Here is a 24,777-nt window from a genome sequence, read left to right as displayed (position 1 = left end):
TCAAGTGTAGTATATTCAGGATGTCGTAAAATTAGTATAAAGCAATGGAAAGAACACTGCTACAAATATAAAAAATTTAGTATACCTTATTCTCATCAAATAGGAATTCATTTAAACTAAAAAAAAATAACTCAACCCTAATAAAATTTAATGTCTCAAGAAAGATTTAAATATTTAATCTATTTTTTTAAAAAAAGCAAGCAAAAAAGAAAAGAACAGAACTTTGGGGATGGAGAGCTGAGAGTGAAGCTTTAATATAACTAATGTAACCTCTGAGATGCCAGTAGAAATGGTGTGAGGACTTTATACAAATAAAGCTTTAAAAAATAAGTCATAGTTCCATTTCAGTACAATGTTATTTATTGAAATGTGGTTTACAACACAATTGGATTTTTTAACATGTCTAAACCTGAGAATGGCTACTGAAAACAGCACGACCATCTAGGAGCGCCCGACCCAGTGCTCACACTGTAACGTCCTTTTCAATGAATCCTGAGTAATACTTTTCCTAAACAATTTCAACTTCCGTTTAGATGAACTTGTGATCTTTATACCCTCTCTACCTTCTAGCAACTTTCTTTCCACGGGGGAAACTAAGGGAACAGACATGTACTTCATCCCTGAAATATGCTAAAGGACTCTTTGTGTCCTTCTGAGACCCTTACAACAGCCCTGTGAGGTAGGTCTGGTAGCCCCACTTTACAGAGAAGGAAACAGACTCAGAAAAACCATTCAGCTGGGATTCAAAACCAGACCATCAGACTCTATGTGACTGCCGTGTAAAAGAAAAACTCAGAGGAAAAATAAAAATACTCTAGTAGATTACCAACTGTATCTAGAAGTTTAGAGCATGGGGAAGGATTTGCCTGTTGTTTTTTCTTTGTCACATAGCCATTGTTAACACAATTACACTATACTCCCATAAATCATAAGGTGAAGAATAAATATATGTATATTTATATGTATATGATATATACATATAAATATATGTATATATCATCCTTTCATTTTAAAAACAAAAACAGTGGGTAGGGCATTTGCCTTGCACACGCCTGACCCCGGCTGGATCCCTATCACCCCACACGGTCCCCCCAGCACCGCCAGGAGTGAGCCCAGAGCCAGGAGTACCCTGATCATCACTGGGTATGGCCCAAAACAAAGCAATTACAGCTCGAAGTTCATCCCTGAGGAAGACTTAGTCAACAAGTGCCATTCTACATCGAACCCTCTGGTCATAAAAAGACACACTAACTTACTGATTACAGTAAACAATGTAAGAGCAATTTTTATGGACCATCATGTAAAAGTTGCTCTCTAGACAAAATTAGTTTTAAAATATGAAACTTCCCCAGACACTTTAGTCAAGAAAAGGTACCACAGGCCTACATGCCTAAGCTATACAGAAAGAACCTGGGGCTGCGGGGAGAATGGACAGGAGGCAAGGCACTTGTACTGCACGTGGCTCCTGCTGAGCACTGCCAGGTATGACTCCGAGCCCCAGGGATCATTCCCGAGCAGCACCAGGCGTGGCTCAAGCCCGACACACAGAAATTCTGGGATCGACGTACACTTCAGATACGAATCAGAATGGGAGGGCCTGAGAGAAGCGCAGCGCAGTGAGCGGGGCACTTGCCTTGCACCTGCCGAAGCCTTTGATCCCCAGCACCCAGTGGCATGATCCCCCAGCACTGCAAGGTGTGATGTCAGAGTCAGGACTGAGTCCTGAGTACTGCAAGGTGACCCCTGGCCCTTGCCCTTCAGGAGACGGCTAAGAGCCGGGTTAAACAGCAGAGGGGACAAGGCCTTGCGCAGTCACCCTGGTTCCACCCAGCACTGCATGTAGCCGGAGCCTTGCTGCAGTGATCTGAGCCAGGAGAGTGAAGAGTTTGAGGGTGTGGCCCTACCCCTCCCTGTCACACCAAGGATGGCTCCATAACAGCTCCGTAACAACTCTGAAATCTGCCCTAACTCTGGAAGGTCTTTTTTCCAGATAACCAAAAAAACAAACAAACAAAAAAAAACACACAGAAAACAGGGAAAAACAAAACCCACTACTGTATATGAATATATAAGTAAAATCTCAGAAAAAATTTACTATAGTGTTAAAAACAAAAAATGGAGCATACTTTTCTTGATGAACTCATCTGAGAAAAACATCTTATTCTGAAGTTACATACTTAGATTAACGCAAATCAACATATTCTACTGCATTCAAACAGTACCAAAACATAAAAAAAAAATTGTAAGTCCTTTCTTAATGATTTCTCAGGTTCTCACACACATCAAAAACCATGAAGATCACAGTTACTAAACTGTACTCAAATTTTAATAAATCCTAAGTTTACATATTAACTACAAACAACTTCCAGTTTTAAAACTGAGTTAGTTACCAAATTTTCAAAAGGAGAGTTTTTAATTTAGAAGAACGGCCCCTGGCCCCACCCAACTGATGACCAACTGAAGGTGATTAAACCACCAAAGAAACCTACCTTAGTTTACCAGGAGAGAAATTTTGTTCTGAAGATGTCCACATTTTAAAGATCTCTCCAGACCTGCAGAAACAGATGCTATGCTATATAAGCACCTACTTTGATAAGTCTTCTTTTATTTTTAATTATTTTTATTTTCAATTCTGTTTCATTTGGGCTGGAGCCATTAGCACAGAGGGTAGGGTGCTTTGCCTTGCATGCGGCTGACCGGGGTTCGATTCCTCCTTCCCTTTAGGAGAGCCCGGCAAGCTACTGAGAGTATCCTGCCCGCTCAGCAGAGCCTGGCAAGATACCCGTGGGGTATCCGATATGCCAAAAACAGTAACAAGTCTCACATGGAGACGTTACAGGTGCCTGCTCGAGCAAATCGATGAGCAATGGGATGACAGTGATACAGTGGTTTGTCTCATTTGAGGGTCTCTAAAGAGTTCAGGGGCCATTTCTCGTAATACTTGGCCTGGCCCTGTATGTCTGAGAAGTCCATGTTAGGAGCAGAATTGGGGGTTACCAAGGCAACCCCAGAAAGCTCAGGAAACCACATGGCACTGACAATGTAATTCCTCCCCTTGTGAGTCATCATCTTAGCCCAGAAAGTTAGCACTTAAGAGTCACTGCGACTAGTCTCTGATTAATCATTAAGAACCGTCTTCTAGGGGCTAGCCTTGCACGCAGTCAACCCAGGTTTAATTCCCAGCATCCCATACGGCCCCCTGAGCATCGCCAGGGGTAATTCCTGAGTGCAGAGCCAGGAGTAACTTCTGTACATTGCTGGGTGACCCAAAAAGAAAAAAAAAAAAAGAGAGAGAACAGTCTTCTAGCAGCCGGAGTGATAGTACAGCAGGTAGGGCATTTGCCTTGCACGTGGTCAACCCAGGTTCCATCCCTGGCATCCTATATGGTCCCCCAAGTACTGCCAGGCAGGAGTAATTCCTGAGTGCAGAGTCAGGAGCAACCCCTGAGCATCCCTGGGTGTGACCCCGCCTCTCAAAAATAAGAATGTTATACGTACAATATAATACAGTGATTATTTTCCCATGTATCTATATGCCATAAAAAGTGATGCCATCCACAAGCACTTGTATTCAATCCTGCACGCCCACACCCTCCAAGTGTCACGGGCCCTCCAAGTGTCACGGGACCCAGAGACAGTACTGTGTGCGGGGCCCTTGCCTCACATGCACTGGCTAGCACCCCACACGGTACCCCCTACGATCTCAGGAGTGAGCCCCGAGTATCACCAGGTGTCCTAACCCACCCCTCCCACCCACCTACCCCCCGAAAGTATTGCCAAGCAGCTGTCACCTGCACTGTTCACAAAGATGGGGCGACTAACTGGCCCTTGCCTCCATGGCCAGGGGCCTGGCGCACAGCCTAATTTCTGCTCTGTGACTTCCCGCGCCTACTGGCCGTCCCCACGGTCTCATGCCATTTCCCCATTTATGTCGTTTTTTCACCTGTGGCTCCCTCATTGAGAAATGTTGATCTAGAGCACAGCAAACAGAGAAACACAAATTTTCTTTTCTTACAGAAGGAAATCTTTGATACACAAAGCTAAGGGTGGGCTATCAGAGAGTTCCTTCTGCCTCAGGACAAGCAGACAGTTAAGGTATTTTACACTATTGTAACTTTTATTGTGAATATAAAATTTCATAAACCTTCAAGAAATTCTTTTGTTATCTATTGCCTCATATCCACAGAGAGAAAAAATGAACTTGATTTTAAAGATACAAAGCACCAATTCCTAATATGTTGTCACTTATATGCCAACATAAATTTTTTCTATATATATTTAGTACCTAAATACTGAGGCAAATATTAGTGTACCCCAGGCACAAAGACAGGAGAACACACGTCGCGTCAGTTGGAAAATGGCCTATACTGGTTAATATACAACAGGTCTTCCTACTGCTGTTACATAAAAACATAATTGTCAGCATCACTATGGCTTGTTCAAGGAACAAACCCAATGTCACTGTCAGCAAATAATGACCTTCCCCCTTCAAATCCCTATCTTTGAAGGGTCATTTATATTTAATTTTTTTTTACAACCAATGCGATATAACGAACCCAACTGACCCTTAAAACTTATCTACTACCGGGCTAGAGTAATAGCAGAGCGGGCAGGTGTTTGTCTTGTACACAGTCACGCTGATCTGATCCTGGCACTCCAGATGGTTCCCAAGCACTGCCAGGAGTAATTTCTCAGTACAGAGTCAAGAGAATTCTGAGCATCGTCACAAGCCCCCCATGACACCCCCAATATGATTTACTATTTGCAGCAAGAGCATTTTGTGCTATTTCTGGACAACTGCTCTAAGCATGTATATCCAATTGAATCATGCTTAGGTGAGGTTAAACTAAGACAAAAACAAGGTCGACGTAATCCACAAAATACCAAACTCTTGCTAAATGAGGGCTTTTAGGGGAGTAGGGTGGACATGGGGCCAGCACCGGGCAATGGTGCAGGGCTAGTGCTGACTCTACGCTCAAAGTACCATTAAAGTGCCGACGGACTGAGTGAGGTAACCCAGGTCTCCTGCATGTGTTCATACCATTATCACTGTACCATGACATGTTCTTGACGATTTTAGTTTTAACTTCATGTTCTGTAGTATTTACTACTGACATACAATCAAAAAAATGTTCCCACCTTCTTACAGCACCCAGGCCAAAGAAGTCTCACGTCCTTAAATTCCTTTCAAACTACTCCAACTCTAAAACTTATGATACGGTAATACAATAAAAATGAACTTCCTGATGCCCTATGGCCTGTGTTCTTTGCCACAATAAGAACAACTGCTTTAACAATGAAAATGTCCTAGGCAGAGCCTCGTATAGCAGGTAGGGTGCTTCCTTGGCACAGGGTCCCACGTTGGATTTGCATATCGTTGCCCCCACCAAGCCAGCCAGTAATCATCCTTGAGTACTAAGCACTGCTGGGTGTCGCCCAAAAACAACACAAGAAAAGTGTCCTGATGATGTTACTTGAATGGTACTGACATTTCTGAATATTAATGAAACGAAATGTTCTAATGTTGCAAAACTAAAACCGCTATTTTCCAAGGACGGCAATGATCATGATCCAGAGGGTGACAGTATCCTTAGGTGCAACTGTGGGTACTTACTCTGTTTGCCAAATTAAGGTAACTTCCCATGGGGACACAGCAACTTGTTTTGGTGAATGAAGTTTGAGAACCTCTGCTCTAAAGCACCACTTAAGACTACACTTCTGAGGCTGGAGCGATAGCACATCGGGGAGGGCGTTTGCCTTGCACGTGGCCAACTCGGATTCGATTCCCAGAATCCCATATGGTCCCCTGAGCACCATCAGGAGTAATTCCTGAGTGCAGAGCCAGGAGTAACCCCTGTGCATCACCGGGTGTGACCCAAAAAGCAAAAAAAAAAAAAAAAAAAAAAGTACACTTCCACAATTCTAAAGACCAAATTGGATACTTTGCTATAAAATCTCTTCCAATTTGTTTGCGATATCAAAATCAAGTTAAAATATGTCGACAAGTTCAGATAAATTCAAAAGCAATACTGACAACTACACTGAAAGTTGTCAAGGCAAAAGAGTAGCCTGAGTAGGACAAGGTGAGCAGAAGAACAGGAGTTCATCTGAGAACTACTTCTAGGGGCCAGAGGGCAGCAGGAAGTCAGCTTGCCTTGTACCCGGTCAACCCAATAGCACATTCTAGCAACTACTGTCACTGGACAGTAAGTAAATGCACACATATTAAATGTTACAGATATGACAGTTGGATAATCCCTATCAATTAGACATTACATGTTAGTTTCTGGTTGACGATACCACTAAGCCATATATCTAGCTACTAGCACTTTTTTTTTCCCTCCTAGCACTTTTATGAATCATGAAAATCAGATTACTCAGTAAGTAGGAGTCATGACTTAAATTTATCTTCTAATGCATCATATAATTAAAAAACTGAATGGTTAAAAAAAAAAAGGAATTGAATGATGGCTCCAATTAACAAGAGAAATAGCATTTATAAAAAGCTATTTTATGAAGTTTTTTATTTTTACATTCTCCCAGTCAGGCCGGAGAGAAGTACAGGTATCAAGTGCATGTCTTACACGCAGCAACCAGTGTCAATCCCTGGCATCCTGTATGATCCTCCGAGCACCACCAGAGATCGTTCCTGAGTGCAATACCAGGAGTAAGCCCAGAGTACTGCTGAATGTGGCCCAAAAACAACGATAGAAATCAGGCTTCTGTGGGGCCAGGGGGACAAATACAGTACGTAGGGCACTTGCCTTGCACATGGCTGACCCAGGTTTGATCCCCAGCATCCCATATGGTCCCCACAGCCTGCCAGGAGTGATTCCTGAGTGCACAGCCAGGAGGAACGCCTGAGCACCACCGAGTGAGGGCCCCCACCCAAAAAAAGAAAATAAACAAGCAAACAAACAAAAAAGAAATTCAGCTTATTGCCTGGATGAATCTGGATGTACGTTTAAAATGTCACTCTAGAGTAATGAGAAAAAAAACACTAGCGTGCTCAGCAATCTCATTTTGCAACCTGTACGTCCAGCATCAAGACTCCTTCTGTACACTGGATAATAACTCAATCTTATCTGGGACTCGACCCCTATCGAGTGCGTCAAAAACCTATTTTTACACTGGGTTTTAAACTCTCTTATTCCTAAAACAACACTGTGTTGTCATACTTCTCCCAGTGAAAATACAAGTAGATACAAAGGGGGGAAATCATTAAAAACCATTTCAAAATAGTTCACGGGTCGGAGAACTCACAGGCTAGTGTGCAGGTTTTGCGTATGAAGCGCTGAGGGTCAATGCCCAGTACCATATTGTCTCCCAAGGACTACTAGGAGCGTTCCTCAAGGATTAATCCAAGAGCAGCCCTAGAGCACCAACGGGCGAGGCCCCAGTGGTTCTAACTATGGGACGGAGACAGGAAGGCCTCTCCAGATCGGGAAACACTGAGAACACCTGGAAACATCCAGCTGGCGTCTCCTCACAGAGCACACCCTAGTCATATCCTGAAGGCCAGTTTTGGATTCTGGGATCTGGCCTAAAACACGGAGAACAGATAACCTTGCCCACATTAACTATTACTGAACTCAACTGAATTGAACCATGAACTGCAAGAAAAATGTCTCTATGCTTAATGTAACATATGTAAATAAACATCCAGTTCTACAAAATTCAGAGAACAGCTTTCCCCCTCCACACTGACCCGGAAAATGCAGCCAGAATTAAGCCCAAATAAGAGGCCCTGCATCTTCTCATCTGCCCTATTCTAGACGGGTACATGGTCAATGTAAACCTACTTTTACATAAAATTTCCAATTAAAAATAACTTTGCTTTCATTTCTCTTTCAAGCTAAATACTAACCTTCTCCTACTCTCCCTCATGATTTAAAGACCATTCTCTATAATGGTTCCCCTCAGTCACGACGCTACTCTACTCTGATTCATTTTTACTAAAAGGGGGGGCACTTAAAGAGTTCACACAGGGCTGGAGCGATGGCACAGTGGGTAGAGCATTTGCCTTGCATGCGGCCAACCCGGGTTCAATTCCCAGCAACCCGTATGGTCCCCCGACACAGCCAGGAGTGATTCCTGAGTGCAGAGCCAGGAATAATCCCTGAGCATCACGAATTCACACTAGTTACCTAAATCTTTCATTTGGGGCCCAAGCAAAAGAACAGTATTTGTACTGTAGGGTGTTTGGTTTCCCAAGGCTGACCTGGGTTCAATGCCCAGCTTCCCATATAGACTCAGAACACCACCAGGAGTAGTTCCAGAGTGCAGAGCCAGAGATAAGCCCTGAGAATCCCTGGGTGTGACACAAAAAGCCAAAAAGAAAAGGAAAAATAGAAAGAAAAACCCTCACGCTTGCCCTTATATGAACACTAACACACCAGTTTACTAAACTCCAGAATGAGGTCAAAACCTTAAGTATTCCTCTGAGAGCTGGCGGAAAGGACTGAGCAAGTGCTCATTGTCACTGGCGCAAACACTGCATTGCAGGCTCGTCCACCACCACCAGCGCCCCCCCAATCACAGGGAAAATCACAAACCAGGTTCCAAGAATGTTTATATGTTCATCTCTAATTTAAATTTTTACCTATCAGGTTTGACATCACATTATCTTTTTGAATCCTGACATTTAGAAAAAAAAATTTTTTTTTTCTTTTTGGGTCACACCCAGAAGTGCACAGGGGTTACTCCTGGCTCATGCACTCAGGAATTACTCCTGGCAGGGCTGGGGGACCATATGGGATGCTGGGAATCGAACCCAGGTCGACCACATACAAGGCAAACGTCCTCCCCGCTGTGCTATCGCTCCAGCCCCAGAAATTTTTTATTTATTTATTTATTATTATTTTTTTTTTGCTTTTTGGGTCACACCTAGCAATGCACAGGGGTCACTCCTGGCTCATGCACTCAGAAATCACCCCTGGTAGTGCTCAGGGGACCATATGGGATGCTGGGATTTGAACCTGGGTCGGCCGAGTGCAAGGCAAACGCCCTACCCGCTGTGCTATCTCTCCAGCCCCAACCCCAGAAAATTTTTTAGTAAATTTGAATCACCTGGAAAATTTCAAAATAAACCATCAAGATTAAATTTTTATTAATCTAGATTAATTGGGATAGAGGACAAGAAAAGACTTTTGGGGGCTGGAGTGATAGTTTACCAGGCAGGGCATTTGCCTTGCACTAGGCTAATCCCAGTTCGATCCCCAGCATCCATGTAGGCCCCAGAGCCTGTCAGGAGTGATCCCTGAGGGCAGAGCCGGGAGGAGCCTCGAGCATGGCCAGGTATGGTCCCAAACCCCCCAACCCAACCCCCAAACAACCAGGAAAAGACTTTGCAGTGCTCTCCGTGCTTGCCAACCAGATCAGAATATTCAAGGGAGACTAACTTTGGACCTAGCTATGGAGTCACGTCTTCTGTCATGACCCATGAAAGTCCTGCCACCTGGGTAATTGAAGCTCAAGTTCTAAATTTTGAAGGAATAATTTTAAGGAAAAAATGTATGTATCCAGACCAACAAAGCAATCATTTGGTCACCTATTAGACCCTAAACTAGATCTCTGCTTAACAGCCGCAAACCAGCAGTTTGGAATTACAGGCGGGGCAGGCACAGAGATGCCCTGGGTCAGCGGGAGCAGGGCTGGCTCAGGCAATGTCCCTCTAACCGTTGGCTAGGCCTTCGCGATGCCACAGAAACCTACGTAACGTTTAAAGAGGGTCATAAATTCAAGTTGGCACAACTCTCTAGAATAACCCCTAGAAACATAATAGTGGAAAACCATGCCAAAAAGGTAGACTAATCTGCAAGAAATTATGACTATTTTATCAATCTGTTAAGTTTTTAAATACAACCACCCCGAAAGATGTGTCAAGACAGACACAGTGCTCAGGCCCAGCACCACGGAGGGGCCCAGGGAAGCCACTAGAGTGCTCGGGGCCTGCAGTTGGGAGACGTGCGCAAGCTCAGGCACGCTACACACTTACTCCACCTCCTGAGTGAACTCCCAGCTCCGTGTCACTGCAGTTGTTTTGGTGGTTAAAGAAAAATGACAAATTACTTTCAGAGAAATTCTTACTCAAGTCTACAAAGATACTGAGACAAACCAAATGGCAAAAAGGGATGTGGCTCTCCAGTTGCTTGACCCTATTCTTTCCCCGCCGCGGTGATGTCTCAGAACTGAGTAAGGAGTAAGCCTGAGCACCACTGGATATGGCCACAAAACAAAACCAAACCAAAAGATGTACTCAATAGATGTGGAAACACTGCCCCGGGATACAGCTCATTTGCCTTGCATGTATGAGAGTCAATATCCAATAGTGAAAAAAGTGGGGAAAGCCAAAAGCATACTTCGATTTTTCAGCTACTTCCAAAGTTCTGCAGGGCTAGGGCTCTGTCAACTGAGCCACATCCCCAGGTCCCAAAGTTAGAAACTTTAAATGGCCAGGAATGAACCTCCTCAGTGGAGCTCTTCCTGCACAGGTGAGGTCCGAGGTTTCTTCCCGCACCACAAGCTCAAAGGAGTGGAACACGTGTGTGATCTCTTCAAATTCCCAAGGTTTGCTCCGATTACCAAAGAGACTCACTCTTAACAGAGTTTACCCTTGATGGTTCCCAAAACACCATCAGGAGTACCCACAGGCCCCCACATATGGCAGAAGCCACCAAAAACTTGTTCAGGAAAGACAGCTAACGGCCAGAGCAGAAAGAACAGTGTGGCCGACAGGGCTCCTGCCTTGCACAGGACCAACCCTGGTTTTACCCCAGCATCCCCTCAAGCACCGCAAAGACCAATCCCTGAGCACCACTGCAGAGAGCGATCCAAAGCAAATAATAAAATCAAACGAGACAGCTCAACGGGCTTAGCACATCTGTTGCATGGAGAATACGCAAGTCTGATCCTGGACACTGTCAAGAGGAACTCGACTGGTTAGGCCTATTTTTTTTTTTAATGTAGGGGTACTGCTACTTATTCAGTCATTGTTTAAGCTGACTGAAATGGGCATGAACTAAATTAAACTAAACCCAATTAAAAGTTAATTGAATGTTCACGAGATAGACCATTACAAAGCTGTTCATAATTGGGTTTCAGTCATACCAACACCCATCCCTCCACCAGTGTACATTTCCTACCACCCGCCCCACCACCACCCCTGCCCCTAGCTCCCTCCATATGGGGCACTTTCCTTCTTGCTCTCTCTCTCCTCTTCCTTTTGTGCATTATGGTTTGCAGTACAGGTGCTAAGAGGTCACTGGCCCTGCATTTTGGAAAACACTATGGACGTTCTTCCAAAAAGCTAGGAACTCGGCTTCCAAACAGACCAGCAATACAGCTCCAAGGAATTTACTGTAGGCATTCAAACACAAATTGCAGAAAAGACAACTGCACTTCTGTGTTTATTGCAGCATTATTCACAGCAGTCAAAATCTGGAAACAATGCACTGTCCAAGAACAGACGAGCAGATAAGGAAGCTATGGTAGGCCAGAGTGATAGTACAGCAGGTAGGGCGCCTGCCTTCATGGGGCTGATTAGGGTTCAATCCCTGGCATTTCATATAGTCCCCCGAGCACCGCCAGGAATAATTCCTGAGTGCAAAGCCAGATGTGAGACGGGAGCTACAGGTGTGGCCCAAAAACAAAAAGAGAGACGAAAGGAGAAGAATGTATGGTACATCTACATAATGGAACACTATGTAGCATTAAAAAAGACAAAGTCATGAAATATAGTAATACACTGATGGATATGGAAAAGTGTCATGCTGAGTGAAATGAGTCACAGGGAGAAAGATGTCAAAAGAATGATCACACTCACTTTCAGGATATAAAGAAACACTACAGGAGAATACTATCCCCAAAACAACAGGAATAAAGCACAGAACAACTGGCCCTTTGTAGGACAGGGAAGGGACCACTAAGATAAATGTCAGAGGCAAGTGGTCACTCTGAACAGAACAAGGTGCTGAAAAGGTCAAGTGGCATGCCTGACACCCTTTCAGTCACAACTGTAAGCCATAGTGCCTAACGGGAAAAGAAGAAGGAAACAGTGCCTGCCACAGAAGCAGGCTGGAGCTGGAGAGAAACGGGACACTGGGAAACGAACCAGAGTTGGAACATTGTACACGTGAAACTCAATAATGAGTAACTGCAACTCAGGGTGATTCAACAGAGTTAAAAATAATTCCTGAGAAGGAGGCAAATACAGTAGGGGGCCCAAAAAAATAAGTGAAAATTAAATTAAAATTACCAAAGATCTAACCTGTTGGGAAGCTCTACAATATGAAAGTAAGAAATGCACTGATGTATAGAAATTTAAAACGAAAATGGGCTGGAATGGACAGCACAGCACGTAGGGCACTTGCTTTGCAAGTGGCTGGCCTGAGTTCAATCCCCAGCACCCTATATGGTTCCCTGAGCACTGCCAGGAGTGATTCCTGAGTGCAGAGTGGTATGGCACCAAAAAAGCAAAAAACAAAACAAACCAACCAAAAAAATCCTCAATCAAAATAAACTGAAGATAACAATAGATAATAAGATGTCAAGACTTTCTGAGAACAGATTAAATCATTAATTATAATGATGTGACACTGACAAAAACCCTGGAGTCTATATTCACGAATGCCTGAGAACTGTCCTTTAGCCACTGAAAATGCTGACTATGAAGGCTGCCAGAGACGCTGCAGGGGAGAGGCAGTTGTTTCGGTATACCCTGCCCTGGTTCCATTCTCATCACCATGTACTCACCAAACACGACCAGGTACGACCCCTGAGCACAGAGCCAGGGTGAAGTCCAACCCTAAATAAAATGAACAAACAGAAAAAAGCACTACTCTAGCAACAAGAACACAGATGAATCCTCTGAGCCACAGATCTATTTTCAGAAGCATTTGCCAAGTATAGACGATGTTCCAAGAGCAAAATGTAGAACAAATCTCAGCATAAAATCTAAAATACACTTATTCCTCTTTCCTCTCACTTTTTTTTTTTCTGCTTTTGAGTCACATCTGGCTACGCACAGGGGTTACTCGTGGCTCTGAACTCAGGAATCACCCTGGCGTTGCTCAGAGGACCATATGGGATGCTGGGAATCGAACCCGGGTCGGCCATGTGCAAGGCAAACACCCTCCCCGCTGTATTATTGCTCTAGCCCCTCCTCTCACAACTTTCTAAGCCAAACATCATTCAATAAAATCTTGTCTCAATAAAATATCTAAAATACTTTCAATTAAAATGTGAATACACAGAATAAAATTCTATTTTACAACCTGACAATTTAATTTCTTCAAATATACTTCTCAACCGGGGCCAGAGCGATAGCACAGCGGGTAGGGCGTTTGCCTTGCACGCGGCCGACCCGGGTTCGATCCCCGGCATCCCATATGGTCCCCCAAGCACTGCCAGGAGTAATTCCTGAGTGCAAAACCAGGATAACCCCTGAGCATCGCTGGGTGTGACCCAAAAAGCAAAATATATATATATATATATATATATATATATATATATATTCTTCTCAACTAAGTCTTTTGCGTCTCATAATTATTTACAAAGAATAACCTACCAGGACCCAAGTTTTTACATATTCAGAACAATAACTGTCTATATCTAAAATATGTATACATGAAAGTACAGTGGTGAAATGAGATGTCCATGGTGTCGTTTTAATCTTTAAACACTCCCATGATAGCGGAAAGAGTTGTCACAGGACATAGCTTGTGTAGGTGGAGGGGGTATGAGACAGGAATAAAAGATAAAATCCAGGGCTGGAACAACAGCACAGCGGGTAGGGCGTTTGCTTTGACGCGGCCGACCCGGGTTCAATTCCCAGCATCCCATATGGTGCCCTGAGCACCACCAGGAGTAATTCCTGAGTGCAGAGCCAGGAGTAACCCCTGTGTATGGCTGGGTGTGATACAAAGGGAAAAAAAAAAAAGATAAAATCCAATTCTTCACATCTACAAGTACCCCACTGCTGAACTACATACATTCCAGCCCTCGTTCCACGCTAAGTATTTTCATTTGTTTTGTTTTTGGGGTCCTAACAGGCTGCGCTTAGGGCTTACTCTTGCTCTGTGCTCAGGGATCACTCTTGGCAGGGCTCAGGGAAACACGTGGGGTGCGAGGGATGACACCAGGTTGCGAGGAATCGAAACTAGACAAGTGCCCTATCGTTCCAGCCCCACCAGTTTTACTTTAAGTAGAACTATTCCAATACAAAGCGTTAGAATTCATCTGCACCTGTACGTTCACTGCAGCACTGTTCACAATAGACAGAATCTGGAATAAACCCGAATGCCTGAGAACACACAACTGGTTAAAGAAACTTTGGTACATCTACACAATGGAATACTATGCAGCTGTTGGGAGAGATGAAGTCATGAAATTTGCTTATAATGGATAGACATGGAGAGTATCACGCTAAGTGAAATGAGCCAGAAAGAGGGGGACAGACATAGAATGACTGCATTTATTGTGGAATATAAAATATCATAATATGAGACTAACACCCAAGGACAGTAGAGACAAGGGCCAGGAGAATTGCTCCACAGTTGGAAGCTGCCTCATGAGCTGAGGAGAAGGCAGCTGGGACAGAGAAGGGATCACTAAGTCAATGGTGGTTGGGGGGATCGCTTGGGATGGGAGATGTGTGCTGAAAGTAGATAAAGGACCAAACATGACGGCCTCTCAGTATCTGTATTGCAAACCATAGTACCCAGAAGTAGAGAGAGAGTAAGAGGGAAATTGTCTGCCAGAGAGGCAGGGGGAGAGGTTGGACCAGGGACGAGGGGTGGGGGAGAGACACTGGGGTTGGGATACATTCCAGTTCCAACTGGACCAATGACTGATGGTCCCAGCACTACCTTACTCGGCCCCAAACAAAAGGAATACTTCTAAAGAATAAAATTATTTTGCTTCTTCTATGTTTTTTAGATTTTTAATGCCAAAAAAGTGTTTACTTTATTTCCACTTAAAACCTAAGGACTTCTACTAATGATAAAGAATGATGCAACATGAGTACAGCGTTGAGTTAAGGAATCAAGTGGTAAGATTCCAGTACACGGGGCTGAAGCGATAGCACAGCGGGCAGGGCACTTGCCTTGTACATGGCTGACCCGGGTTCAATTCCCAGCATCCCATATGGTCCCCTGAGCACTGCCAGGAGTAATTTCTGAGTGCAGAGCCAGGAGTAACCCCTGTGCATCGCCAGGTGTGACACAAAAAGAAAAAGAAAAAAAAAAAAAAAAGGTTCCAGTACAGGTTCTAAACATTTACCTCAAACATTATCAATGAAGTCTTTTGGATTATTGTCCTGATCCATAAAATAACTTAAGACTTAAAACTAGATGATTTCAAAGATTCTTTAGTTACTCTGAAATTCTAATTCTGAAGTTATAAAAAGGACAGGTCTAGTACCCTTATCTTAGCTAATATAATACAGTACTATGGATAAGAAAATAAAATGTGAAGTCAGGAAAGCTTAAGCAAATCTGAATTTGAAAACTATTAAGTTGAAATATAAATACCAAGAGCCTTTATTTTGTCTAGAGAGCATGAACACAGCAAGCGACACATATAAAGCTCTGAGAAGTTGTAAGAACCTTACAAGTAAACCAAGACAACTGCAAAGTCCTGAACAGAAAAGGAAGTCTGAGCAGTCATGTTCACATTGCTGGGGATAAGCGCCTGACGCGTGCAAGGCAAGTGCTCTAATGCTGAGCCACACCCCTAGACCTGAAAAGTAGGTGCTCGGTACCGAATGTCTATAGCATCCGTTATCTCATCCTGCATTTATGTGTTAGAGGACGATACTAATTTTATAGTATACATACTTATCTAGATGTACAGAGTACTATTAAATCAGTACAGACTCAAACTAAGCACTCTCCTCCAAGTTAATAACAAATGGATTGTCAGAAATGTTTAGTTTCAATGCATATATACAACATAAAAATATTTCCTCATTCCCTAGCACCATTTAAGTGATATAAATGGCACTGACATATTGTTACTATTTCAAGAGCCTTAATTTTATAGACTAAAATTAAGCTAATTCAAGTGAAAATATTTTCTTCTAATATCTCAAAGACTTTAGTTAATAATTATAAAATCAATGAAAGTAAGCACCCAAATAACTCAGTTGGTAGAGCATAAGATTCTTTAAAAAAAAAAAAAAAGTCAATAAATCTAAACAACAAATCCAAAATTTGGAAACATGTGGGCTGTGTAGTTTTAGTATACTGAAACCTGCTTTCAAAACCAACAATACTGAGAAGCCTAAGTCTTGATATCTCAGTTAATTCACTGAGAAAGGAATGCCTGGGAAATGTGAGCCCTCTCAGTAGAACTGAAGTGTCACTATGTTGGAGGAAGACATCCCGAGGATAAGAAAATCAGGGACCTAAATAAGCATACCGGTAAGTAACTGGGGGCAGAAAATGGACGGAAACTGTATTTGATGTCTCGCTGAAAGAATTCACAGATAACATTAGTAGGAAAAAAAATCTACAAAATGATTGTGACCGAGTTCAAGCTTCTTTTAAAGAGTCTTACTGAAATGGTGTATATGTAAGAATGCTGAATGGAGATGTAAGCGGGTTTTGTGGTAACACTGTGATGTAACCACAAGTGCCGTCCCTATTTATATATTCCAATCAGTACTGTTAGTACACGTACCTCGAAGAATTCTTTCCTCATGGCAACGAAGAAAGTCCCAGATTCTAACAGTGCCGTCATCAGAGCATGTAGCAAATTTATTATCCGTGGGTGAGAAACTGTTACATGAAGACACACAGCAGGGGAAAGAAGTCAGCATTTAACAGATTATCTGTGCTTCTCAGACAGGGAAAAATAAAAATTGTGCTGCGTTATAAACAGGAGAGGGAAGTCTCCAACAGTGAAGAAGCCCTTAAAGAGAATGATGTCACCTAGCCAAAATTCATCAAAAAAAGAATTCAACCGAGCAGTTGCTTCTTACATTTTCTATCATTAATATTCAGAGAACTTTACAGGTGTATTATTAGTACTAATGTTACCCAAGCTTCCCACAATATTGTATTGCAGTATTGTATTGCCTATCCTGCCAATAGAAAATACGGAGCTAATTTATGTGTAGAGGCTAAATGAATGTTATTTTTGCGATATTCCTGTGAAGTCTCTTAAAATCCCACAGGAATATTAATCAAGAAATTAGCATCAGCTTCTGCTTCTTATACTTTATAAAATAAGCTGAGGAAAGGCAGGCTATTTAAGACCATTATCCTACATATCAAGTTTTTCTTTTTATTTAGAAGAAATAGGAAAAGCTTTCACATCTTCCTTGCGAGCTATCTCACGGATACTGATATTTTTGAGGAAAAATTGGAACATTAGGAACATTCAAATTTGCGCTTAAACCCAAAGAATATGCAGTAAAGGAGAAAATCATTTTTCCTTGCTGTTGTGAAAGGTTGTCAAGTTTCTCTACTAACTCTATGAATCCTCTTTTATTTTTGAACCCCAAGACTACGGAAGGACCAACTGAAAATTCACCGTATGGGCAGGACACTAAGGCAGAGACTCAGCAGAAGCGTACTTGTCCAGAAATTTCTGTTAACGTGCTCAGAGTAGAGTGAGTGCAGTGGATCGTGTGTCTACAGACTTGCGGACTCCTCCCACATGTGGGTGGCACAACCGTCACGAATGCTGCTTAGCTTTATTTGGAGGCTGCAGCAATTCTTCAGACTTGGTTTTGAAACTTTTTTCTCCGGCTTTACTATACATATCTCACTGATGCGTAAAAAGATACAGCTTACTGAATATTATTTAAAACTCCACTTATACATTTGCATTACTGATGTTATCAACAGTGATTCAGAAGAAAAGTCCTAAAGTCTTCTTGACAAAGGTCTGCACACAAAGCTTGAAGAACCCATTCATTAATCCATTAACGTTTGCCACATCCAGAGTTATCTGTGCGCTTTTTAAGTTCTACTATACTTTCCCTTTTGAAGTTGTGGCCTAACCAAGCCAACCAGGTCTTCACTTAAGCCTTTTTGTCCCTTGTATTTTGTGTGAACTCTGAAGGTGTTTTCTGTAGGCTTTAGATTTTATTCAGTTGTATAATTAAAGACTGAATTCTTTATTTGAAATAAAATAATCTTATCTTACACAATAGATAATAAAAAAGAATAAAGTATACACATTATTAACCATCAATGAGAAGAGAAAACCAGTGCAAAATGCGGCAGACAATACATCTCTAACATATTGCAAAGGCTGAAACGAGGATAACACTACTTCAGGAAAGTGCCAGCAAAATGGTGACTGTGTGAAAACAAAGGAAAATATTGTGTTTGTAGGGTGCAGAAAGTTTCCCAGAATCTGACAGAGCCCATGCATCTCTGCACCCAGAATACACTTAGAGAATAATTTAGCCATGACAATAGGGACTACAGAAAATGGTATATTGTGTATAAACCTGGCCTCTCTAATCGCCTCCTTATGTGCCTGGAACATCTTGACGTTGTTCATGTTCGACTGCCAGTATTTCACGTATCCTCCATGATCTGCCGTCAACATCCACATGTCATTGTGTGACCAAGTCATGGCCCTCACAGGGCTATCATGAGCCTATGGAAACAGAAGACATTTGGAATCACCTCACATGAAAGAAAGCAGTAGGAGTCTTAATAGGCACATAAATACTCAGTGATAATTTGTCCAATGTTAAGTTAATAAGGCCATAATATCTCATGCTCGTTACAGTCTCACAGAATGTTGCTGCCATCTGAGAATTAACGTTACCTGTAATATGGTTTCAAAATTGAAAGTGAGTCCATTCCACAAGGTGAACTCTCCACTAGAAGCTCCAGTGACCAACCGTCTTCCTTCTGGAGTCCACTGGAGAAGAAAATAAAGACAAATGGTATGTATGTTTAATAAAACTGGCACAACTGACATCAAGTAAAAAGTGCTTTCATTTAAGTGTAGGTCAGATTTATAAGCAAGAACCATGAAAAGAAGAGCTGGAGCAAAAGCACAGCGGGTAGGGCATTTGCCTTGCATGCGGGCCAACCTGGGTTTGATTCCCATCCTATATGGTCCCCTGAGCACTGCCAGAAGTCATTCTTGAGTGCATGAGCCAGGAGTAACCCCTGTGCATTGCCGGGTGTGACCCAAAAAGCAAAAAGAGCCAAAAAAAAAAAAAATGAAAAGAAGGATAGCTCTTGAGTTAATTACCAAAATTTAAAATTAAGTGCCTTATGAGTACCAAGTTACAAACAACTGTTAAAGAGCATTTCAAAACAAAATATGCAAGGGTCTCGATTACCTACAGTATATGGAAGGCTGACATAAATGGTCAGATACTAGGAAAACTCTAACTCAAGAATTCAGCATGCAGGTGGCCAGAAGGGGCAAAAGGGGATGGGACTGGTGTTGAAATATTGAATGTCTGTATCTAAACAAATGACTTAATATTATAAAATTTAAAAAAAAAAAGAATTTGGCTTATTATAATTATCAACACACCAATTCAGACAGAAAAGGTACCAGTATTTAACTGAAAGAGGGGTGGGGTATATACTAATTAAAGAATACCAAGGCTATGGCATTTCCTGGTAATAAAATATACTCTAAAACAAACAATTTTTTAAAGCTCCCTTCCAAAACTGGAAACATCCTACAGGGGGTAAAGTGCCTGCCCTGCATGAAGCTGATTCTGGGCACCACTCACACATACAGTTCTCAAAGTACCAACAGGAGTGATCCCCGAGCACAGAACCAAAAGCAAATCATGAGAATAGCTGGCTATGACCAAAAAATAACAGTAGTAGTAGTAGTAGTAGTAATAATAAAAGAGATGGGGAAAGGAGGGAGGAAGGAGAAGAGAAGGAGGAGGCTGGAAATAAGGCAGAATAAAATTCTCTTCCTCTGAGAAAAAAGCAGCAACAAATCATGTTATATTTACTCAAAAACAACAAGTTTTTTTAAAGATGCTCCAAGAGAACATGATACTGCCGAATCTTCCCAGCCAGACTGATCTGCGCAAAAAACTCTGGGGCCTTCTCGAACGGGGAGGACAAATACACCCTTCTGCCTGAAAGCCCAGAGTCCCGCAGTCACCCCCAACATCCCGGGCTTAGAAATGGCCCAGCTCCGTAAGGGAGCCTCATGCAACCGCCAAGTCGCCGAACAGTTTTAGAGTTATTAGCTTCTGGACTGCGCAGCGCGTATGTGGTTCGCACAATACCTCACCAAGTTGATGAGCAATAAATAACACAAAGGATCAACGTGCACCAACCAGCACAACAGAGCCTCAGACTATGGCTCTGGTCAACATCATAGTGGGATAAAACAATTACACAATTTCACTCTTACTGATCTAAGATTTGATAATCCCATTTGCCTTTGTGCTCTAACAAACAGTAAGTAAATGTGTGCCTGCAAGGCTGGGGTGACTGAAAAGGAAACTGGGGACTCTGGTGGTGGGACTGGTGCTGGAACATTTACTGTTTGAAACAACTGTTTTATGAACAACTTGGTAAATCACGGGCCCATAATAAAAAAAATATATTAACCCCTAATATACTAGTCACCGCATATCCTAATTTGCATACTTGAAGGAGAATCTGTGACTATGCGGATCAAGTCAAACTACAATATACTTATTCCCTTTATTTCTATGATAAATGACATTTCCTTAGATGTAAATAAAATAACACAACAATCCCATTCTCCAAATTAAAAACTATCAGATAAAAGAAATACACATATTAATACAGGAAAAAAGGGATATTACCTACATAATATGAAGATTACTTGGTAAATCGCATAGCTATATATATATGCATATATATATGACACCTGGATTTTTATTTATTGTGACATTTTGACTGTTATAAACAAAATCTTCTTGTTTTCCTATCTCTTCTGGGGGCAGGCCACAGCCAGCAGTGCTCAGAGACGATGCACTGTGGTCCAGGGGAGCATGTAGTGCACTGCTGAACCCAAGCCAGCAGCACACAAGGAAAGCACCCTACCCCAAATTTTTGCTATTCTGTTAAATGTATTTGCAGAGTAACTTGGGTTTATTTTCCTCCAAAATATTCGATGTCGGGGCTGGAGCTATAGTACAACGGGTAGGGTGTTTGCCTTGCACGCGGCCAACCCGGGTTTGATTCTCAGTACCCATATGGTCCACGAGCACTGCTGGGAGTAATTCCTGAGTGCATGAGCCAGGAGGAACCCCTATGCAGCGCTGGGTGTGACCCAAAAAGCAAAGATAAATAAATAAATAAATAAATAAATAAAGAGTATATATAGATACAGATATATATATAACGTGATACTTACCCTAACAACAAATACTGGACACTTTACTTTATTCGTTGATGTACGAACAAATTTCGTTGTTACTGCATTCATAGGATTATTCAGCATCCCTATAGGTGGGACCAACTACAAAAGAGAAAACAAGAAGATTAGTTCCTAAAAGCTCCTGGTTATTCACAAAGCCAAGGGCATGGTAAGGTAATCATTTCAACATTTAAAGATAAATTCTAGGGCATTCAAAAATAGTTAATAAATTACAACCTATGTTAAAGAAAATGGGGATACAATATAGCTGAATGTTTATTACTACTAAACAGTAACAATTAAGGACAAGATTCCCTATGCATATTCACATCAAGCTAACTTCAAAACTTTTTATTATACATGTTTTGAGGAAGTGCATTTTGTTAGACAATACTTTAAGCCCATAATCAGAAGGTTCACTTGTCAATAGATTTAAAAAATAATTTAAATTGAGATCAAAGGGAATAACCAAGGTTTACACGTTATCCTTAGGAATGGCTTATCTTAACCTAAGGATGCATTAGGGTATGTGCATACTTGAATGTCAGAGTCCACGTTGAACAGAGTGGAACTCCATACTTACATCATTGTAGTACCCTGCGTCAGGCTGGATTGCCCGCATATCTCTCTGGTCTCTTTGCCATATTCTATTCTGTTGGAACCAAACCAATTAAATTGTTAAATGGTCTGTTTGAAACTAACGCAACTAACAAAATATAAGCTGTGACTAAATGAAGACAGAACAAAATTATTTTCAGTTCTAAACCATAACCAAGGGCCTGGAGCAGTAGCACAGGCAGGTGAGGCACGTGATCCCCGAGCGCCGTAGATCTCTACAGGCGCACTGCTGGGCGTAGCCCAGAGTCCAACAGTAGTGGGTAACTTTGAGTCCCTACTCTAGGGACCAACACTGGGACAGGAGGGAATAAGGTGCTGGAGACTGAAACCAAGATCCAACCGTGGGCATCTTATGGGCCAAATAGTACAGGGGTGCCTTGCATGCAGCCAACTAGGGTTCAATCCCCAGCACCCATATGGCCTCGAGCACTGACAAGAGTGACCTATGTACAGTCAGGATCACAGCCAGGAGGGGAACAATCAGCCACGCCCCAAACTGCAGGGGTTGTAATACAGTGATCAGGGTTCGATCCCAACTGCACACAACCTCCAACCACCACCAGGCACAGCAGCAGAGGATTGCAGCCCTGCAGCACAGCACCCAAGGAGCACCAGCCCGTGCCAGAGTCACTAGGCAGGGCCCCAGTGCACTCTCAGCGCCACCTGGAAGCCACTCCCCCAGCCTCCAAGATTTTGTTTTAAATAACTTACTACCCTGCATTTTAAATTTTTGTTTTCTTTTTGAAGTGCTAAGTATTGAACCCCAGGGGCCAGAGCAATAGTATTAGTTATAGTGGGCAGGGGGTTTGCCCCGCAGAAAACCAACCATGGTTCAATCTCCATGGGCTCGAGACCACCAGGAGTGATCCCTGAGCTTACAGCCAGGACTAAGCTCTGAGTACTGCCTGGCATAGAACAAAAACAAAAGAGATTAAACCCAGGCCCTCATACATGTAAACCACTAAACTACATTTCCAGCTCTAAAAACCTTATTTTAAAAAAACAGCTAAGCCTGCACATCTAAAAGGTATGCCACGTACTTACCTCCAAATACTTAATCACAGATGGATTATAGTCTATGGTTTTCCGGTTTACGGCTTTTCTCATTCGCTTTCCATCAAAAGTAAGCTGCTGCATTGCTTGCTGCTGTGCAAAATCAGGTCGCTTATAAAACAGTTGTCGAGGTGCCTGATGCTGGAACCTTGGCATATGGAAAAAACGAGGAGGAGAACCAATTTCTGTAGCCATGGTGGTGCTTTCGTTCTAGAACACTAAGGTAGGGAAAAAGATGTTCACTACAAAGAGCGGCACTGTAAGACTGTCTAAAATATTCTAAACAAACATATTTCACTCTTGGCTTTTCGGGGAGCACGCTCTGGGGCCACACCCCGAGGTGCTCAGGGGTGTTCCGGCTCTGTACTCGGAGTTCACTCCTAGCAGTACTCGGGGGGCCACCTAGGGTATCAGGGATCAAACCCAGGTTAGCCCCACGTAAGGCAAGTGCCTTACTGGCTATACTCTCTCCCCAACCCCTAAAACAATACTTTTTAGTGAAAACATTTTATTTTACTTTTCCCAATCACCATCTACTATAAAAATGCTGGGGTCTTGAAATACTTTAGGAAATAAATCATCCTCATATCTTCACTATTACCATTCCTATACAAGGCTACATAGTTTTTTCCTTTAGTAGTTTAGTTTCAGCTTAGTGAACTTATATAGGAGCTTCCCCCCCAAATACAGCCCTTTTTTTTTGGGGGGGGGGCATGAGGGAATCAACCCTGGCAGTGCCAGGGGACCATAAGCAGTGTCAGGATTTTAACCACTGCTCTGGCCACACCACAAATAAATGCCTTAACCACTGTACTACTACTCTGGGAGTCCCAAATACATATCACTACCTATTAAAGTTATCACCTGTTTTTTTTTTGGGGGGGGGGTCACACCCGGCCATGCACAGGGGTTACTCCTGGCTCTGCACTCAGGAATCACTCCTGGCGGTGCGGAGGGGGCCATATGGGATGCTGGGAATTGAACCTAGGTCGGACACATGCCAGGCAAATGTCCCACTTGCTGGGCTATCACTCCAGCCCCTAAATTTATCACTTTAAAATGAGGACTCCTCGGGGCTGGAGTGATAGCACAGCGGGTAGGGCGTTTGCCTTGCACGCGGCCGACCCGGGTTCGAATCCCAGCATCCCATATGGTCCCCTGAGCACCGCCAGGGGTGATTCCTGAGTGCATGAGCCAGGAGTGACCCCTGTGCATCGCCGGGTGTGACCCAAAAAGCAAAAAAAAATAATAATAAAAAAAAAATAAAATGAGGACTCCTGGGGCTGGAGCGATAGCACAGCGGGTAGGGCGTTTGCCTTGCACGCGGCCGACCCGGGTTCGAATCCCAGCATCCCATATGGTCCCCCTGAGCATCGCCAGGAGTAATTCCTGAGTGTAGAACCAGGAGTAACCCCTGTGCATCGCCGGGTGTGACCCAAAAAGCAAAAAAAAAATTTAAAAAATTTAAAAAAATGAGGACTCCTCACAGACGAATCAAACTATAAAGAATCAAAGTATACATGTATATACATTCATTGCTAGTCAGGTCAAAAACTTTTATTTTAAAGGATGAAGAGATAGGACAGCAGGTAGAGTGTTTGCCTTGCATGCAGTAATCCTGGGTTTGATCCCTGGCATCCTATATGGTCCCCCGAGCACTGGCAGGAGTAACGTCTCAATGCAGAGCCAGGAGTAATCCTGGAGCATCGTTGGGTGTAGCCCAAAACCAAAAAGAAAACTTTATTTTCGGCCATGTGATTTACA

General features: G+C 42.7%; 1 protein-coding gene across 2 annotated transcripts in view; it reads right to left on the bottom strand.

Moving 5' to 3' along the window:
- The window catches only part of WDR33 (WD repeat domain 33), a 107,546-nt gene that overhangs the window by 50,178 nt on the left and 32,591 nt on the right, over positions 1–24,777 (bottom strand). For both annotated transcript variants that reach the window (XR_008628617.1, XM_055128230.1), the window contains exons 3-8: positions 23,005–23,231; positions 21,926–21,994; positions 21,340–21,444; positions 18,790–18,885; positions 18,464–18,615; positions 16,681–16,778 (exon numbers count right to left, since the gene is read on the bottom strand). Coding sequence is in view for 1 of the 2 variants with exons in the window: in XM_055128230.1 (XP_054984205.1) it covers positions 16,681–16,778; positions 18,464–18,615; positions 18,790–18,885; positions 21,340–21,444; positions 21,926–21,994; positions 23,005–23,208 (724 nt within the window). In the remaining variant the exon portion in view is untranslated. The remainder of the gene's footprint in view (positions 1–16,680; positions 16,779–18,463; positions 18,616–18,789; positions 18,886–21,339; positions 21,445–21,925; positions 21,995–23,004; positions 23,232–24,777) is intronic.

The sequence above is a fragment of the Sorex araneus genome, chromosome 2 (assembly GCF_027595985.1).
Source record: "Sorex araneus isolate mSorAra2 chromosome 2, mSorAra2.pri, whole genome shotgun sequence".
NCBI lineage: Eukaryota > Metazoa > Chordata > Mammalia > Eulipotyphla > Soricidae > Sorex > Sorex araneus.
Note: the sequence above shows the minus strand (reverse complement) of the source record. Positions and strands in the feature narration are given on the sequence as shown.